The following is a 16,156-nucleotide window of genomic DNA, read 5'->3' on the forward strand; positions in this document are numbered from 1 at the left end:
TATGGGCTTAATGGGCACTTGCCCAGGGGCCCCAGGTGTATAAGGGCCCTAGGCTGATTGCTGAGGATCTCCTTTTTCCAGAGATACCACAATTTTTAAAATCAACCCTGGGGAACTGGAGATATCCAACGTCAAAGCAGCAGTCCACATCTGACCTGTTAATTGCAAATCCCAGTCATATTTCTCAGGTTTTCTCTGACAGAGTATATTCCAAAAGCTGTGAATCTCCCCTTTCTGATGACACTAGCAGCTTGTCTCTATCATGCCCAGAACCAGAGATATCAGCCTTCAAGCAGCCCATCCCTGCTCCAGCTCCAAACGTCTGGTGTACAGTTTTATATTTTTGTCAATGGATTGCTCTGGCTCCTGATCTCTGATCCCCAGGTCCCCAGCTCCTCCTGAAAGTTGGGACTCTAGATTTTTATACAATTGAAGGCTAAGAAATCTATTTCCAGATAATGGAGAAATCTGCAGTCAAACAAGCTGCCCTTCCACCGGAAATGACAAATATTAAGCCCACTCCATTATCCAACCCTCCCCTGCGTATAAAATACCCCCTACCTTCCTGGAAGTCATTTACAAGGGACCCTTCATTCAGCTCAGTGCCCCCTTCCACACGTTAGTGTTGTCACTCCCACCACCTGTGCAGTAAAGGAGTAATTAGCAGAAGTTACTGCTCCAGGTCCTACATGTTGAATGGAAGATAGAGCACCCCCTGCCACCCATGGGACATCAAAGCTGCTGATAGCACCCCCCCCCACCCACCCCTAGGAGGGGAGAATGGGTAAGGGCCCTAGTGCACTGCTTTGTCCAGGGGCCCACACTACTGTTAAGATGGTCCTGCCACCACTCCCACCCTCCCTCCCTGCTCTGCACCAATACTCCAACCCTCACTTCCTGCTCAGCACCACTCCTCTTTGTAATGGTTGCAGTCATATTTGTGAGCTCATTGTTTTGGATGCAGTAACAGGCACATTAATGTGTGTGCTGCATGATATTTGTGTAATTTCTTTAGGTCTATATTCAAAAATATTCAGCCAGACTATCTTCAAAGTTTCTCACCCATCTGACCAGTAATCTTTTAACTGTTTTTTAGTGAGGTCAACAACTCCATCAAACCACTGCCAAAATGTAAAGTTTCGCTCCTGAAGTGGTTCCTGTAGAAAAGGAGGAGACTGATTAGATGGATTCAGAAAACACCATATGGCTGGAGCCACCTTCCCTCACATAAACTCATTTATCTATGAGTGATAAAACTCATACATTTTAACTCATGGCGTATGATAAATGTGCTCCAGCCAATTGGCCCTCAACTGTCATATTTTAACACATGGCAGTGAGGAGCTGAACACATGACAGGAGATGATTGTCTGGTGCACCATTTACCATACATAGGGCCAGATGCACTAAGCTTCAAAAGTTATAAAATGGAGAGTGATAAACAGCCAGCCAATCAGCTCCTACCCAGGGGCGTAACTATAGCACCGCAGCCCCCGCCTTTGCGGGGGGGCGCTGTGCATGTGGGGGCGCCGGGGGCTGCGGTGCTATAGTTAAACCCCCCCTCAATCCCCCGCAAACTTACCTATCGCGCTGGTCCCGGCGGCTCCGTTCTTCTGCTGAGGACCACCACAAAATGGCCGCCCCCATATAGCACACAGTTCTCTGAAACTGTCTGCTGTATGGGGGCGGCCATTTTCTGGTGGTCCTCAGCAGAAGAACGGAGCCGCCGGGACCAGCGCGATAGGTAAGGCTGTGGGGGATTCAGGGGGGGTTTGCAGGGGCGGCGGGGTAGGGGTGCTCGGCGGGGCGGCGGGGTAGGGGTGCTCGGCGGGGCGGTGACGGGGGGGGCGCCCAAAACGTAGCTACGCCACTGCTCCTACCATGTCACATACTGTGTGTGAAAAATGTCAGACAGGAGCTGATTGGCTGGTTGTTTATCACTCTCCATTTTATCACTTTTGAAGCTTAGTGCATCTGGCCCATAACATGTTGTATCATTTGCAAAGAGTTTTGTCACCCTTATCGTATAAAATATATTCTCTTATAGTGCATATTATTGTAAATACAAGAAACGTATTACTTATTGAGGGAGGGTATGCAATAGTACAAACCTTTACTAATTTTAGATGCTAAGCATTAATATATCATTCCTTATCATTTGACTGTAATTACCTTGTTAAACTGAGCCCAGGACACATAGCGTTCTTTTAAATCATCAAATCGAAGACCATTTTCACCAAAGATCTTCTGAGCAAGGAACCAGAAATGCTCAGAACAGAGTTCATGTTTGGTCCCCACCTCAGATACAAACTTCATATTCAGAGTCACACACATTTTTTTCCATGGGACCTTTTCCTCCACAAAGAATGGTCGCCTCCCCTGGTAATAAGAACAGTACACAGATGAGGACAACATTGCAATGCATGGTATAACTAATAATTACACATCAATACACTTACAATCTCGGAGAAAGCATTGTCCCACAGAATTGTGGCCTTAGCATTGTTGTCTTGATTCCCATGCACAATTACCACCAGTGGCAATGATAAGGCCTAGAAAGAAACAGAGTTGCAATTGAAAGACAGCCTTGAACCAGAAGTCTCAACAGGAAAAACTAAGCTGTGTGTGTGTGATATACAGGCTGGTACTGTAGATTCCAATGTGTTTATAATACTTTCCTATTCTCCCAGAATGTTTGGGAGACTTTGGGAAGCTTTACAAGACTCCTGGGAGACTACATCAATCTCCCAGATCTCAGAGCCAGATTAAGGTCTAAATGGGCCTGGAGCTGAAAATTATCAAGGGCCTATTATGCGCAATAATAGGGGTTGTGGTCAGCACTTAATAATGTGGGGGCGTGACTAGTGTTCTGGTTGGGTGGTCTGCTCATGGGTCTCTATTTGTGTAAATACTTTCAACTAATTATATATGCCTGAAAAAAGCAGGAGGCTGGCATAGGAAAAATGCAGGGAGATATATTGGCGGGTGCCCTCCAAAAGGAGCACCCGCAGGATGCCGATGTCCTAAAATCCTAAGATACTTGCGGGGTGAGGCGGCACTCCAGTCATAAAAAGAATACTGAAAGACAAAACTTGATAGACAACATTTCAGCACCTTTTATGTGGGCATATAAGTTTACTACACCATATACCGGGATGCGGTCAACATGCCGGTGGTCGGAATCCCAGCGGTCAAAATACCGATGCCAGAATCCCGACCACTGCAATGCACTTTGTCCCTTTATGGGTGTCCCCCGCAAGGAGGAGCGATCCACAGCCCCCCTTGTCGGCATTGCGGAGGTCGGGATTCCGGCGTCAGTATTTTGACCGCCGGGATTCCGACCACCAGCATATCATACCGGACCCCATATACCCCTTATACAAATCATGCAACAAAAGAGTAACCCCTTTATATTGTACTTGCCTCTTAGACATTATGCCACATGGAATGAGCAAAAATTCACCCCGACTGAGCCAAAATTCACATTATGCCACACAGATTAAGGCAAAATTTTGCCACATGGATTGAGCCAAAATACACACTATACCAAACAGATTAAGCAATAATGCACAATATGCTTCATAAACGGGAATTGCGCGCCAAAGGTTCGCATTAAAAATTACACCATAATGCCCATTACATGTTAAGCCACACACCATAATGTCCATTAAGTATTATGCCAAACACCATAATGCCTATTAAAAATGATGCTACATAAGTGCTGCTTACCTATATGCTCATTGCCAGGGGTTACATGCTCATTGCCATGTGGGATTGCATGCTCATTGCCAAGGGGGAATACATGCTTGCGGTAACTGGGGGACAGCCGCCGCTGGGCAGAAATGACAGCCATTGACAGCCAGGCAGAGAGCAGGGGGCTGCCCCGCTGTATTCAGAGCAATGCAGGTCCCGGCTATTTGAAATAATACCCCTTTCACACCAGAAAATGCAGGGATTTACCCAGGCTGGCCCCTATTACACCAGCCTAGTTCCTGCATTTTCTGGTGTGAGGAGAGAAAACTACCCCCCCCCCCCTTTAAACTTTAGGGGTAGTTAACCAGCATTATCTTCGGAACCAACTGACCCATTTACATGTGGGCTTCGAATGATTTTCAAATGATTTTGGTCCTGTGAAACTGGGCCATTTGGTTCCAGAGAAATCTGTCCTCAAACAACATGAACAGCCATGAAATTACATTTCAAACATGAAAAAATCGGTTTACCCGCAATATCTCTAGAACCAATGAACCCATATGGACCAACCTGGTATCAGATTGAGTTAGACTGAGATCAACCTCGAGCTTCTGTGATGCCGTTGGAACCAGGTGGGGGTCCGAATTAGCAGGTCTCATGTTATCCTATGGGGAAAACGTTCCAGCTTTGCCTGGCGGTATCTCCGGTTCCCGGGGGGCTAGCAACGCGGGGCCAGGCTTGTTGGAAAGCCCTAACCCTCAGCTATAAAATGGGCCTATTTAGAGAGTGGGCCTGGAGCTGTAGCTCCATCAGACCCATTGTTAATCCGGCTCTGCCAGATCTAGTGAAGACAAATAAGATGTAAGTGGACGGTGAATAATTAATTTTGTGTGTAAAACACCTCAAACACTTTTTTAAATATATACTTAAGGTCCTAAAGCTAGCTTATTTATGAGAATAACTCAACTAACTAACTGCTTTCATTGGCTATATATATGATCCATTATTAGAGAGTTTCCAATCAATCATCTAACTCAGGGCTCCTCAGGCGCCAGATCCCCACGGCGACCAGATTTTCCTGCCTAAGCCACATAGCCACGGATAGCAGTGTGCTACACCTCTTCTCATATGCAGATGTCGTCCTGCTAATGTACATTTTAATGTGTGGCTGGCCGGCTAATTTGAATACTATTCCCTGCCATGGATATCAGTGTGAACCCACCCCCCCCCCCCCGGATAACAGTAATGAGCGGCAGAGGGTGTGTGTGTGTAACGGTAATGAGTGGGGTTGAGCCGGCTTTGCTTTGGGGGGGGTGTCACTTGCCAAGCTCCGCCCGGTGCCATGCTGCTTGCGGCCATGCGTGCTGAAGCCCCTCAGTCCCGGTGTCACCCAAAAGCGACCAACGGCCATATTGACTTTGGGCACTGGGCAGCCAGGACCGTGCTACCACAGCGGTTAGTGCCCGCGGCCGCAGCCACCAACTCCTGGCTGCCCAGTGCCCAAAGTCAATATGGCCATTGGTCGCTTTCGGGTGATGTCACCTGGTACTACAGTACTGGCTGGTCCCGCGGAACAGCCAGGGGATAGTGGCGGCCCAGATAGGGAAAAGCGGACAAATCAGTACCGGCCCACCAGGAAATGACCCTGTTTCCTGCCGGGCCAATCCTCCCTAGCCAGTTCCATAGATTTAAATACAATGGTGTAGGAAACTACAGATACATTGTTAACATGGTATAGGAGCCGTATGCAGACCACTTTGTGTAACTTTCACAGTCTGTTAAAGCTAAATACAGCTGGTGTTTTATTGAGTAGCACACTATCACTCAAAATCCAAGTTTATTCTATAATTACACCAAAGGTGGATTTACCACAAGACAACCTAGGTGCCTATCTAGGGCATAGCAGGTCCCATAAAGATATCCTGACCATCCAAAACGTTCCCAGAGGAGCATTGAGCAACTACCGCATGATTTCATGAAATCAGATGGCCCTGTCCACACTCCCAAAGTCCCTTTAAAGGCACAAAAAATGTTTGGACATACAAAATGGTTTCATCCACTGTATGTGGGCAGTCAGTTTACTTTAAATGTGACACAGGTATTAATTAAGCCTACTTCCTAAAGACCTAGAGCCTTATTCAGTATGTATGCAATGCCGATGCTTACGCAGCTGAACATTGGCAGAAGATACTCTATCAATGCTAGCTGCGAACATTAGCAAAAATATAGTGCTATGGATTGTTTGAGCAAGGAGGGCCCTAATCCTAATGCTTATACACTAGGCCGATTTGATCTGATTTCGGCCAATCCCGATGGATCGGGCCGTGAAATCGGACCAAATCAGCTGTGTGTGACATGCCGTCGGGTTTGATGCTTGGTCCTGTGCGCATTGGACCCGGACCCTGTGGTCACACCAGCGGGACATCAGATGTCTTGCAATTGGACCCATCAGTGGCACATTGTGGGTGCTTTTTAGCAGCCAGCAGCAGGGTCCATGCGGCAGGGGGCATGCAGTGTGGTCCGTGGGGTGGGCAGCTGGGTCCGTCTGAGCAGCGGTGGTGGCTGAGAGCTTGTAGCAGCATTTTACCAGGCGGCCGGCCGGGATGCAGCTGCTGAATATTTTGAAAAGACTGGCCAAATTCTCTCAGCCAATCAGATGGGAGTCCGCTAATTGGCTGAGAGAATTCTCAGTCAATCAGTGTCCGGCCAGTCATTTCAAAATATTCAGCAGCCGCATCCCATTCTCGCACCGCCGCTCAGCAAAATGCTGCTGCAAGCTCCCAGCCACCGCCACTGCTTGGACCCCACTGCCCTCTACTACCAGCTGCCCACCCCCCCACCACCAACAGCTGACCTGACCCCACTGCCTGCCCCTTGCCACTGGAGCAGCTCCCTGGGATTACATGCAATAAATTGCATGGAATTTATTGCATGTAAAAATGGCACATCAAGTGTCAAATCACATGTGAGCCTCCTTGGGAGCTGCCAGGGGGCTCTCAAGGGCAAACTGGTCCGACTTGCCCTTAGGACAAATCGGCCCAGTGGATGGGGACCTTTAGGGCCCCATGAAGTCTAAATCCACCTCCGAAGACCAGAGAGTTCCATGACTGTAATGCAAATACAGTACAACATCCCTGCTGAAAACTAGTAGCTTTCGGGCATACACCATAAATTCAGTGAGATCTTAGCACATCCTCTCTGCAAAGTTCTTATTACAAGGTGGGTAATAGTAAAACATAGGGGTAGAGGTCATTTAATCCAGCAATCTCCCTATGCCATCTTCTTCTTCAAAAAAAAAGCGTTGCACCATGTCTGTTCTGCACTTTGACCTCCACAGTTACCTGGACAATGTAAATAGAGTCACTGAAGTTAATTTCTGCAGTGAATAATATCGCACATTTCTCCTCTGTCACGGATTCCGATCCTTTCCTCTCACATCGCTTTATCTTCTTCAGCAGCTGAGAACAATAAACATGAAAAATGAGAAAGGTCAAATGAGCTGGTGCAGAAAATAAATAAAAGGATTAAACAGGGAAATAAACACTTCCATTTGATCTACTTAGAACTGTAATCAGAGAAGAAAGAGGAACAGAAATTGAACAGGAGAACTCCGCTAACCGTTCGTTCGCTTTGCACATGAGTGGTGCCAATTAGCAAAAATATATCCATATGCATACAAGTCGCACAGTAGCCGCAGTTTGCTTTATAGGAAGCTGGCGATTAGGGGCGGAAACATGGCGGTTTCTGGGTGTGTCTAAAAAACAGGCATGCCCAGGTGTTTTTCGGGTGGGTCTCTGATGTCAGTGATGACCATTTCTAGCCTGATTCTTGAGAAGATTAGTCGATGCCCCAGACTGGCACAGATGGAAAAAAAAAATTGATGATTCAGTTTTTGTGAATAGATCTGCGAATAAATTGCTATGCATTCACAATTTTGTAAGGGGAGGTTTTTGTGTATGGGTGGCGACATTCTACTCTCTCTCTCTCTCATTTACAATCCATGCTGAATTACAATACAGAGCATACACAATGAGTGATTTCACAAACAATATCAACAGCAGCCACATCCAGCAATATAGCTGTAGTTGACCATGTACTCAAGGTAATTTACTTGATCCATTCATCCATACCATATTTTTAAACACTGCTCCACATGTCCGTGTGGCTTGGGTGACCTCAAACACAGATCTTCCATTTTCTATTTCTCCACTGCCATCACTGTAATCAGAGACACAAAATGAAATGCTGTGCTGGAAGGCAATGCTTTATGTACACACTAGGAAAAAATACTCCCTTTTCTAGGCCTGGTGGAGGATTATGGTAAAAAGGATTTTGAAAGGTGGTGTAGAATATGAGAGTATACTACAGGGGTTTTATCCTACGGTATGTGACTCATGGGATAGCATGTGTATGCTCGAACTCGCTATCCATTCAAGTTGAATGGGAAACCTGAGTGAGCGACTCATGCTGGAAGTGGTGTGATTGCTCTGTTGTGTGGGTGTGGCAGACTGGGTCCCTGCACAGGACCAGGCCTGAGCACTTTGGGTCTGATTCAGACCCGAATGCACGACAGCAAATTCACACAGCGGCCATATATCGATACACTGCACTTGCATATGGTTCGCAGTGCGCATGGGCAAGGCCATCCTGCGATTAACTCCTGCAACTTTTTCTAAACTCACGCCATTCACAGTGGGATTGACACGAAGTGTGGGGCGGTGGCTTAACTGAACCCAGAAATGCGATCATGTCTGAATAAGGCCCTTTGTATTCGATGCCCATGCACATGTTCATTGTTTATTGTGTGCTACAAATATGTCCTCATACTGTACATCATTGCTGTGCTGAAAATGCATCTTAGTCATATGGCATTGATACACCAGGAGACTCTGCTGTGCATCTCATGGTTGATGGCATATTGAGGCTAGATGTATGAGAACTTTTCTACAGTATTTCAGAAATGCATTTTTGTTGTAATGGCAAAGTAATGTCATGTTTCAGAAGATACTTTGTATGTAGAATTATTCAGTCTAAATGTTATAGTAGTAGTTGTGCACCTGAGCCCCCTCAGAATTCTCATGGCCCTTCGCAGCGTGTGATGCGATGCACGCTCCTGTAGGCATCGCATCGCACAGTACAAAAAGTATGTGCTGCACATACTTTTTGTACTGCCAAAATGCATGCGTTGCAATCCAGCCCATAACGCATTGCAACACATGCTGCTATCGCAGTGTGTATGGGGGCCTTCAGTTATTTCTAGAAAAGAGATAATGGGCCAGATGTATCAAGCTTCAAACGATATAAAATGGAGAGTGATAAACAGCCACCCAATCAGAGGCTGGGTTTGAAAAATAACAGGTAGGAGCTGATTGGTTGGCTGTTTATCACTCTTCACTTTATCACTTTTGAAGCTTGATACATCTGGCCCAGAGTGAACCCTCTCTGCTTACATTGAAGCCAGAGATTAGCGAGAGATAGGAATCGGAAAGAAATGAGAGAGGGGCAAAAATGGACATGGATAAAAATGAGAGGCAGAGAAACTGATTGGGAGAGATGAGGGCTTGGGACAGATCTGGGAGTGTGATGGGAAGGAGAAACAGATTAAAAAGAGAAAGCCAGTTATGCGGGGTACACACCAGGACGACCCGCTCACGATGCACATCGTGAGCGGGTCGTCAGTGTCTCGTCCGACCCGCTTACGATGACGCGGGGGGGCACGACCCGCTCACGATGTGCACCGTGAGCGGGTCCGATCCGATGGCGACCCGCACCCGGCTGTATGGTCGTCATTGAGATCCTACCTGCAGCAGGTAGGATCTCAATAACGACCGACCGACCCGCGGGACCGCGCATCGGATCGGTATCGGTCCACACCAGGTCAGAAAAGGGCCCAATCAGCACACAATCTACATCCAATTGATCGGAATTGGATCTAGATTGTGCGGATCGGGCCCTAGTCGTCCTGGTGTGTACCCAGCATTAGAAGGAGAGGAATGAGAGAGAAAGACTGGAAAACAGAGATCAGCGAGTCAGAGACACACACACACACAAATGGAATACAAAGAGCTAGATAGAGAAGAGGACAGAGATAAGAAAGATAAATTGGGGTTGGGGGACAAAGATGAGGGGGGGGGAACAAAAAAACCTACAATGCCAGACATGATAGCTAGAATATACTAGTGCTGCATTACATCAAATGCACTAACTGCATGTTTGTTTCCCTATCAATGTAACATTCTTGCAGCATGCAGCTTCTTACTCTGCTGTTCTTGATCCTGTTCTCGTGATATTTCCAACAATCTCACTATTTAAAAAAAGGGAAAAAATCAAGTTAACAGATCTAAATAAAGTATAAAACGGAGTTATGGGAACATTTTATAACCATGGTTATGGATTTCTAAAGAAAGCAACCCTCTGACCTTCTGTACCCCACTTTCATGTGTTTCTATTTTCTTAATAGAGAACAGTACAGAGCTGTGGGATTATTCATTTTATTTCCTAGAAATTGAGGAGCAATTAAGTGTGAGGAACTACATGAGACAGAAGGCTGAATCACCACAATGGACGATATTTTAAAATTTTTAAACAAAATGTATTGTGTAATCCATCTATCATGTAAACTCATCTAATCAATTGATTTGGGGTTTATAAATAACAACATATTTTGTATATTTTTTTAATTATATTTGCTTGATAGAATGGATGTGTTCTTTAAAGTGTATAACATGATTAGTTTTCTAAACAATATCCTGTTGACAAAGTGCAGTATTTGCCATAAACAGGAGCTCAGTATAAGAACAGTATAACATATCACCATCCATATTTGTACTCACTTTAAGGCATCACTGGAAGATGCCAGAAACAACTCTTGTGCCCTTTTTTCTGTGACAATGTTTGCTCTTATCACAGGCATTTTGTTAATGCCAGAGAGGATCTTGGAGCCCAGCATGAAATTTACACTGGCTTGAAACTTGGTCTGTGTCTTCAGTACCTGAGGTGGCTGCTTGTCAACGAGAAATGAGCTATGGAAATGATTGAAAATGGGATGAACATTTCATAGTGATACACATAATGCTGCAAATCAATTATATTAATCAGGAATGTATTAGTTTTTATGTAGCTTCACACAATGATCTTTTGGTCTGATGACCTTTATACTCAGGGTCTAGTTCAGAGGTGATCCCAGCGTCAATCCTGCAAGCAAGCAGATGAGGTTTTCAATTGATTGAAATTGCAACAAGAGAAATGGAATTCCTGAGACACAGCCATCCTGAGAAAGCCATCAGAATTCCTGAGAGACAGTTGTTCTGACACAGACAGCCATGTTCAGACAGGGAAATGGCACCTGCCATTGGCATAAGTTCATCCAAGTTGCCCGGAGGCAAGATAAGTATTGGTGGCCCCCCAAATAGCTCAATCAGTAAGGTGTCTATCGCCAGTAAGGTCATGGGATCTAATACAGGGTGTGGTACTTGCAAAAATGATGTTAGAAGGAAGAGTCAGCCACATTAGCAATATCAACTGCTTTTAATTAACTGATTCAAACTTTATGGGGAGGAGAGGTGCCCCCTTGGGAGCAGGAGCCCGGCGGCAGATGACTCCATTGCCTCCCAGAGTTCTGCCTCTGGCACCTGCCATGGGGTTGGTGCAAGCCAATTGTGCTGTGATACTGCATCTTAGTATGTGCCATGACAGAATAGTGCCATCTCAGTAGGCTGTGAATCAGTTGTGACATTTGCATAAATATGCAGACGCTGTTATGGAAAAAATACTTCATCATGTGAACCTTGGAATCAGACCCATAATGCATTTGTTTTTCTGCCCACTTTGAGGGACCTATGCAAACCTTCACTTGTATTCTGTGTAACCTATGTGATCACCTCCAGCTATGAGAGCAGCTACAGTATTATCACTAGTAATGGCTCATACATCTGCCCCAAGAGATCCAATGACATAGTCATGGTGATGCAGGGGCAGTGATGACAGATTAATGATGGGCTGAATGGAGTGGTCACTCAAAGGCTCTCATATGTCCATTACTGGGTTGGTGGAGTTCAGTAGCTGTCTGATTGAAGGGAACCCATAAGGCCACAGAAATGGAGGAAAACAACTCCTGTTAGTTAAATTGTAAATTAATGTGTGTGTGGTGGAGGGGGGATGGGGTCACTGTCAAAGAACTATAGATTACAAGCAGACCTATTTTCATTGCTTCCAATATCAATGTGAGACCCTCAGATCCAATAACTGATGTGAGCATATCACAAGAGATAGAGGCTTGGGTGTAAAGAGGGAACGATAATGCATGCAGATGGGACCAGCCATTATGACATTAAAAAGAGAAGCCCGCAGATTTACATTTAAACACACATTTAAAAAGGGATTATATCCACAAATTGGCACAAAAAAATCTGAGAAAGGGGGCACTTTGCTATAAAATGCATTACTAGAGTATATTTGTGGTCTAGACAGATGAGTCATGTGTGAGATGATTATCCCTTTTCCATGTTTCAAAAATCTGTAATAAATCCAACCCAAAGCTACAACTAAGACTCTTCAATCTCGAGGACCTGTACCATAAAGATACATTGCATATAATGAGCATTTGGCAAACCGGACAGGATTAATAAGGGGCATGATGGATAAACCTGGTGTTATTTTTCCCATGTTTACTTCCCCTCATGTCAACAGCTCACTATGGCACTACACCCAATCTATAGTATAACTCTGGAAGTCATAAAGTTAATAACACCATTTGCACCATCCTATCATGCTCTATCTGTACCATATGTGTCAGTAAAATAATCTATTATATTGACACTATTAACCCAAAAATAAGTGGTAGGAAAGAATGGAATTTGGAGCCAAACTGTGTATTGTCAACAGCAGCCATCTTCCTGCTGGAGGAAGACTGTGGTATAAAATACCTGCAAATAAATGTTCATACAGTACAACCAACTTCATCATGGAATGATCACAGTACATTTTTTTTTCAATACCTATACTGTAGCACAAAATAAAATATTGAAAATCTAACCATACCTCTTAATAAGAGCACCGAAGCCAGAGTTTATTTGATCCAAAAATCTCTGTCCTGTCTCACCAAGCTCGCCAACCAAATGAAATAGTTTGTTGTATATATCAAAAATAAACTCCAACCTAAAAATAGACAGAGACACACAATTAAATCTGGAATTTCCATGCAGTCTTAGGAAGTATGGGCCTAATTCAGTAAGGATCGCAGGAGCTTAGTATATGTGATTCTTAGCAATGCAAATGTAGGGGAATGTGCATTACACCTCCTATCTGCATTTGTGATCAAATAAAACTGTGATGTGATTGCAGTCTAAGACGGTCATGATGCCTACTCAGGCTGCCTGTCGGAGGGCATCTTGCGAGACTAAAAGGAAACTGTGCCTTGCACCCAAGTTCTTGGCCTGGCGACTCCCAGAAAATCTTGATACACGCCCCCATTTCCAGAAATGCTGGCTGTCCCTGTCCCATTCACAGGAAAATATGCACCAAACACGGTAAAATGGATGAACAAGTACCATCATATGAATAACTTAAAGATTTACTTTTTGTGTAATTTTTTTTTTAATAAACTCAAACAATTTGCTATCTCTCTTATTTTGGTATCATCCAGTGGCAGTTTTTACCTATGGGCTGCAAGACTGCAGCCCCCCAGGTAAAATATGCCACTGTACTCGGCCTAAGTGAAGCCAAATGCAGTCTATAAAATGGCACTGGCTTCCCTGTGGCTGGCAGTGACTTCCTATTGGAAGTGTGACCTGCCAGTCACCCACCGTAAGGCATTTGGGAGGTGTTCCCACCCTCTGGAGCTGCAAGTATGGGCTGCTATATGCAGAGAGCTGGCTTCCTGTAGGAAGCCACTTCATGCCTTGCCGTGCAGCCCAATTTGTTTACTACAGGCTGCAGCCGGTGCAGCCCATAGAAGCTGCGGGTATGTGTATGCGCATTACCGCCTCAGCAACTGTCATTTACACTGTACAGGCAAACAGACCATAAACGGGAGCAGTCATGAGTGGCAGCAGTTGCATTGAGTAGCAGTGGCAGTTGCCAGCAGTTTTACCAGCGGGAGAGACAGCCCACATCCAAAAAAGACAGAGCAAGCAAGGGTGGGGGAGGGGGCTTGTTGCATCATTAATGGCAAATCTTTCCTGGATGCAAGGTGTGCAGCGTGCCATATCCCTCCACATATGGACCCAATATAGAGACATTGGTCTAATCCCTTTCCATAAGTGACAGACTTTAAGTTTTCAGAGACCACAATTACTACATTAATACATAGACCCTGTGAAGTAAAAACAAATATATTTTTACATGTCAAAATGAACATAGCGATCAAATTCCTATGTACGGTTTTTCTGCAGCAGGTGCATAGCGTTCTAAAAAGTATGGTAACAATTTACTTTAGTTCAGTTTAACAAAATGGCAAGAGAAATAATGAGCAGATACCGCCATCTGTATTTGTGCCTAGGGAACTCTTAGACTTTTTCTCCATGATTCCTGCTAACACTCATATGTATTTGGCTCACCTGTCCTGCAAAGGAAGCACATTCCCGTCAAAGGGAGCTCCATTACCAGCCAACTGTTGCTGCTTCTTCCAGATATCGATCCTCTTCATCGCCTGATCCTGAACAGTACTCAATGTGTTTAATGTTTCCTCAATCAACATTACCCATTGCTGCAATGGAAACAGATTACAATTTTGCATCGGTATTGGAAATGGTGTTGTTTGTACTATAATTGCTTTGTGGCAACATATGTTAGTATCTCCAGTAAATAAAATTACAATTGGACATATTGTATGTCAGATAAAGCAAATATATATATGATCAAACGGTACTTATATATTAGTTGGGCGCCTACTAAGCTACTTGCTTAGTTTTCCGTGTCCCCTCGCGGGGCTTGCTATGCTTCGGGCTCGGTGGCTCGCTGCGCTCGACACACAATATAAAATCAACTCCATGCCAACATGGATAGTGGGGGTATGAGCATACTAATTATAGTGGGCACCCAACTAACATATAAGTTCCGATCAAACCTCCAGCTGGCTGTTCTCACAGACCATTTGTGGCTTTGCAGCAACTTTCATAAAACTACTAATACTTGGTGTGATTCAGGTTGGTTTGCAAAAGCAAACTCCTTTTTTAATGGATAAAACCATGTGCACTGCAGGTGGGGCAGATGTAACATGTGCAGAGAGAGTTACATTTGGGTTAGTTATTTTGTTTCTGTGCAGGGTAAATACTGGCTGCTTTATTCTTACACTGATATTTAGATTTCAGTTTGAACACACCCCACCCAAATGTAACTCTCTCTGCACATGTTACATCAGCCCCACCTGCAGTGCACATGTCCATTAAAGAAGGAGTTTGCTTTTGCAATCCAACCTGAATCACCCCCAATATGTGCTGGATACTCGTAACTGGATGGATCAGAGTATTTTTTCGTGGGTTGATGAATGAGACAGTTGTTTGGTAGATTGTTGGATCAGACTGTTTATTAGAGGACTGGTGAATCATACTGTTTTTTGGTGGGCTGATGAACAGATTGCTTATTGGTAGATGGCTGAGTCAAGATGTTTATTGGTGGATTGATTTATTATTATATGGTTTATTGGTAGAACAAATTAACAGACTGTTTATTAATGGATGTCAAAGGCAAATTTAATTTCATGCAAAGTTGATGTGTTTTTTTTTTATACGTATCTGAATTTAACCTATAAAAAATGACATACTGTACTTTGTTACAACATTTCTCTATTTCATTACCCTCATATATTATTTATTTTACCTTTTGAAGACTTGATACATCATGTACTTGTGTATGGAATGGCAGATTCTCCACTGCAAGCTTCAGTTTTTGCTTCACCAATGAGCTCTGCCCCAATTTGTACTGTAACTTCATACAGCGGTAATTAAACATCATCTCTTCCTTTCTCGATTGAAAGACCGCACTCAGGCGACTATTCTGGAGGAAGAAGTCACAGAGGATTCTGCTTAAAACACCGGAACAGGACTTTATACTTAGCGGACAGTCACTGATTTTGTTCTGATAGTAAAAGGCAAGGATTTTTAATAGAGAACTATGTGCTAAATATGGGGGTTATTCAGACCTTCGCTCCCCCAGCCGATGGTGCGTGTTTGTGCATGTGCTTGAGCAAATACGCGTAAACCATGGAGTGAACGCATATGGCGAGTTATACATTTGCCGGGGCATGATAGGCAGGCAGGAGGCAGACACAGCGGACCGCTCAGAGTTTTATGGGCATTTTGTGATGTCACATGATGTCAGCGCCTGCCTCCAATACGGCGGATAGTGGCCATCTGAAAGTAGGGGCTGGAAAAATCATTAGATGCTTTCAGATGATTCCAGGAATTTACCTGATCGCTAGACAATTAATATACGCTGCCTAGCGAGCAGGTCTAAATAGGGCCCT

The 16,156-nt window shown here is 44.5% G+C and overlaps 1 protein-coding gene across 3 annotated transcripts in view; it reads right to left on the minus strand.

Moving 5' to 3' along the window:
• The window catches only part of STAT6 (signal transducer and activator of transcription 6), a 186,675-nt gene that overhangs the window by 42,877 nt on the left and 127,642 nt on the right, over positions 1–16,156 (minus strand). For all 3 annotated transcript variants that reach the window (XM_083169345.1, XM_083169347.1, XM_083169348.1), the window contains exons 6-15: positions 15,511–15,687; positions 14,250–14,398; positions 12,733–12,849; positions 10,527–10,715; positions 9,953–9,997; positions 7,824–7,911; positions 7,035–7,151; positions 2,460–2,552; positions 2,173–2,379; positions 1,063–1,157 (exon numbers count right to left, since the gene is read on the minus strand). In XM_083169345.1, coding sequence (XP_083025471.1) covers positions 1,063–1,157; positions 2,173–2,379; positions 2,460–2,552; positions 7,035–7,151; positions 7,824–7,911; positions 9,953–9,997; positions 10,527–10,715; positions 12,733–12,849; positions 14,250–14,398; positions 15,511–15,687 — 1,277 coding nt within the window. The remainder of the gene's footprint in view (positions 1–1,062; positions 1,158–2,172; positions 2,380–2,459; positions 2,553–7,034; positions 7,152–7,823; positions 7,912–9,952; positions 9,998–10,526; positions 10,716–12,732; positions 12,850–14,249; positions 14,399–15,510; positions 15,688–16,156) is intronic.

The sequence above is a fragment of the Crinia signifera genome, chromosome 2 (assembly GCF_055691185.1).
Source record: "Crinia signifera chromosome 2, ASM5569118v1, whole genome shotgun sequence".
Taxonomy (NCBI): domain Eukaryota; kingdom Metazoa; phylum Chordata; class Amphibia; order Anura; family Myobatrachidae; genus Crinia; species Crinia signifera.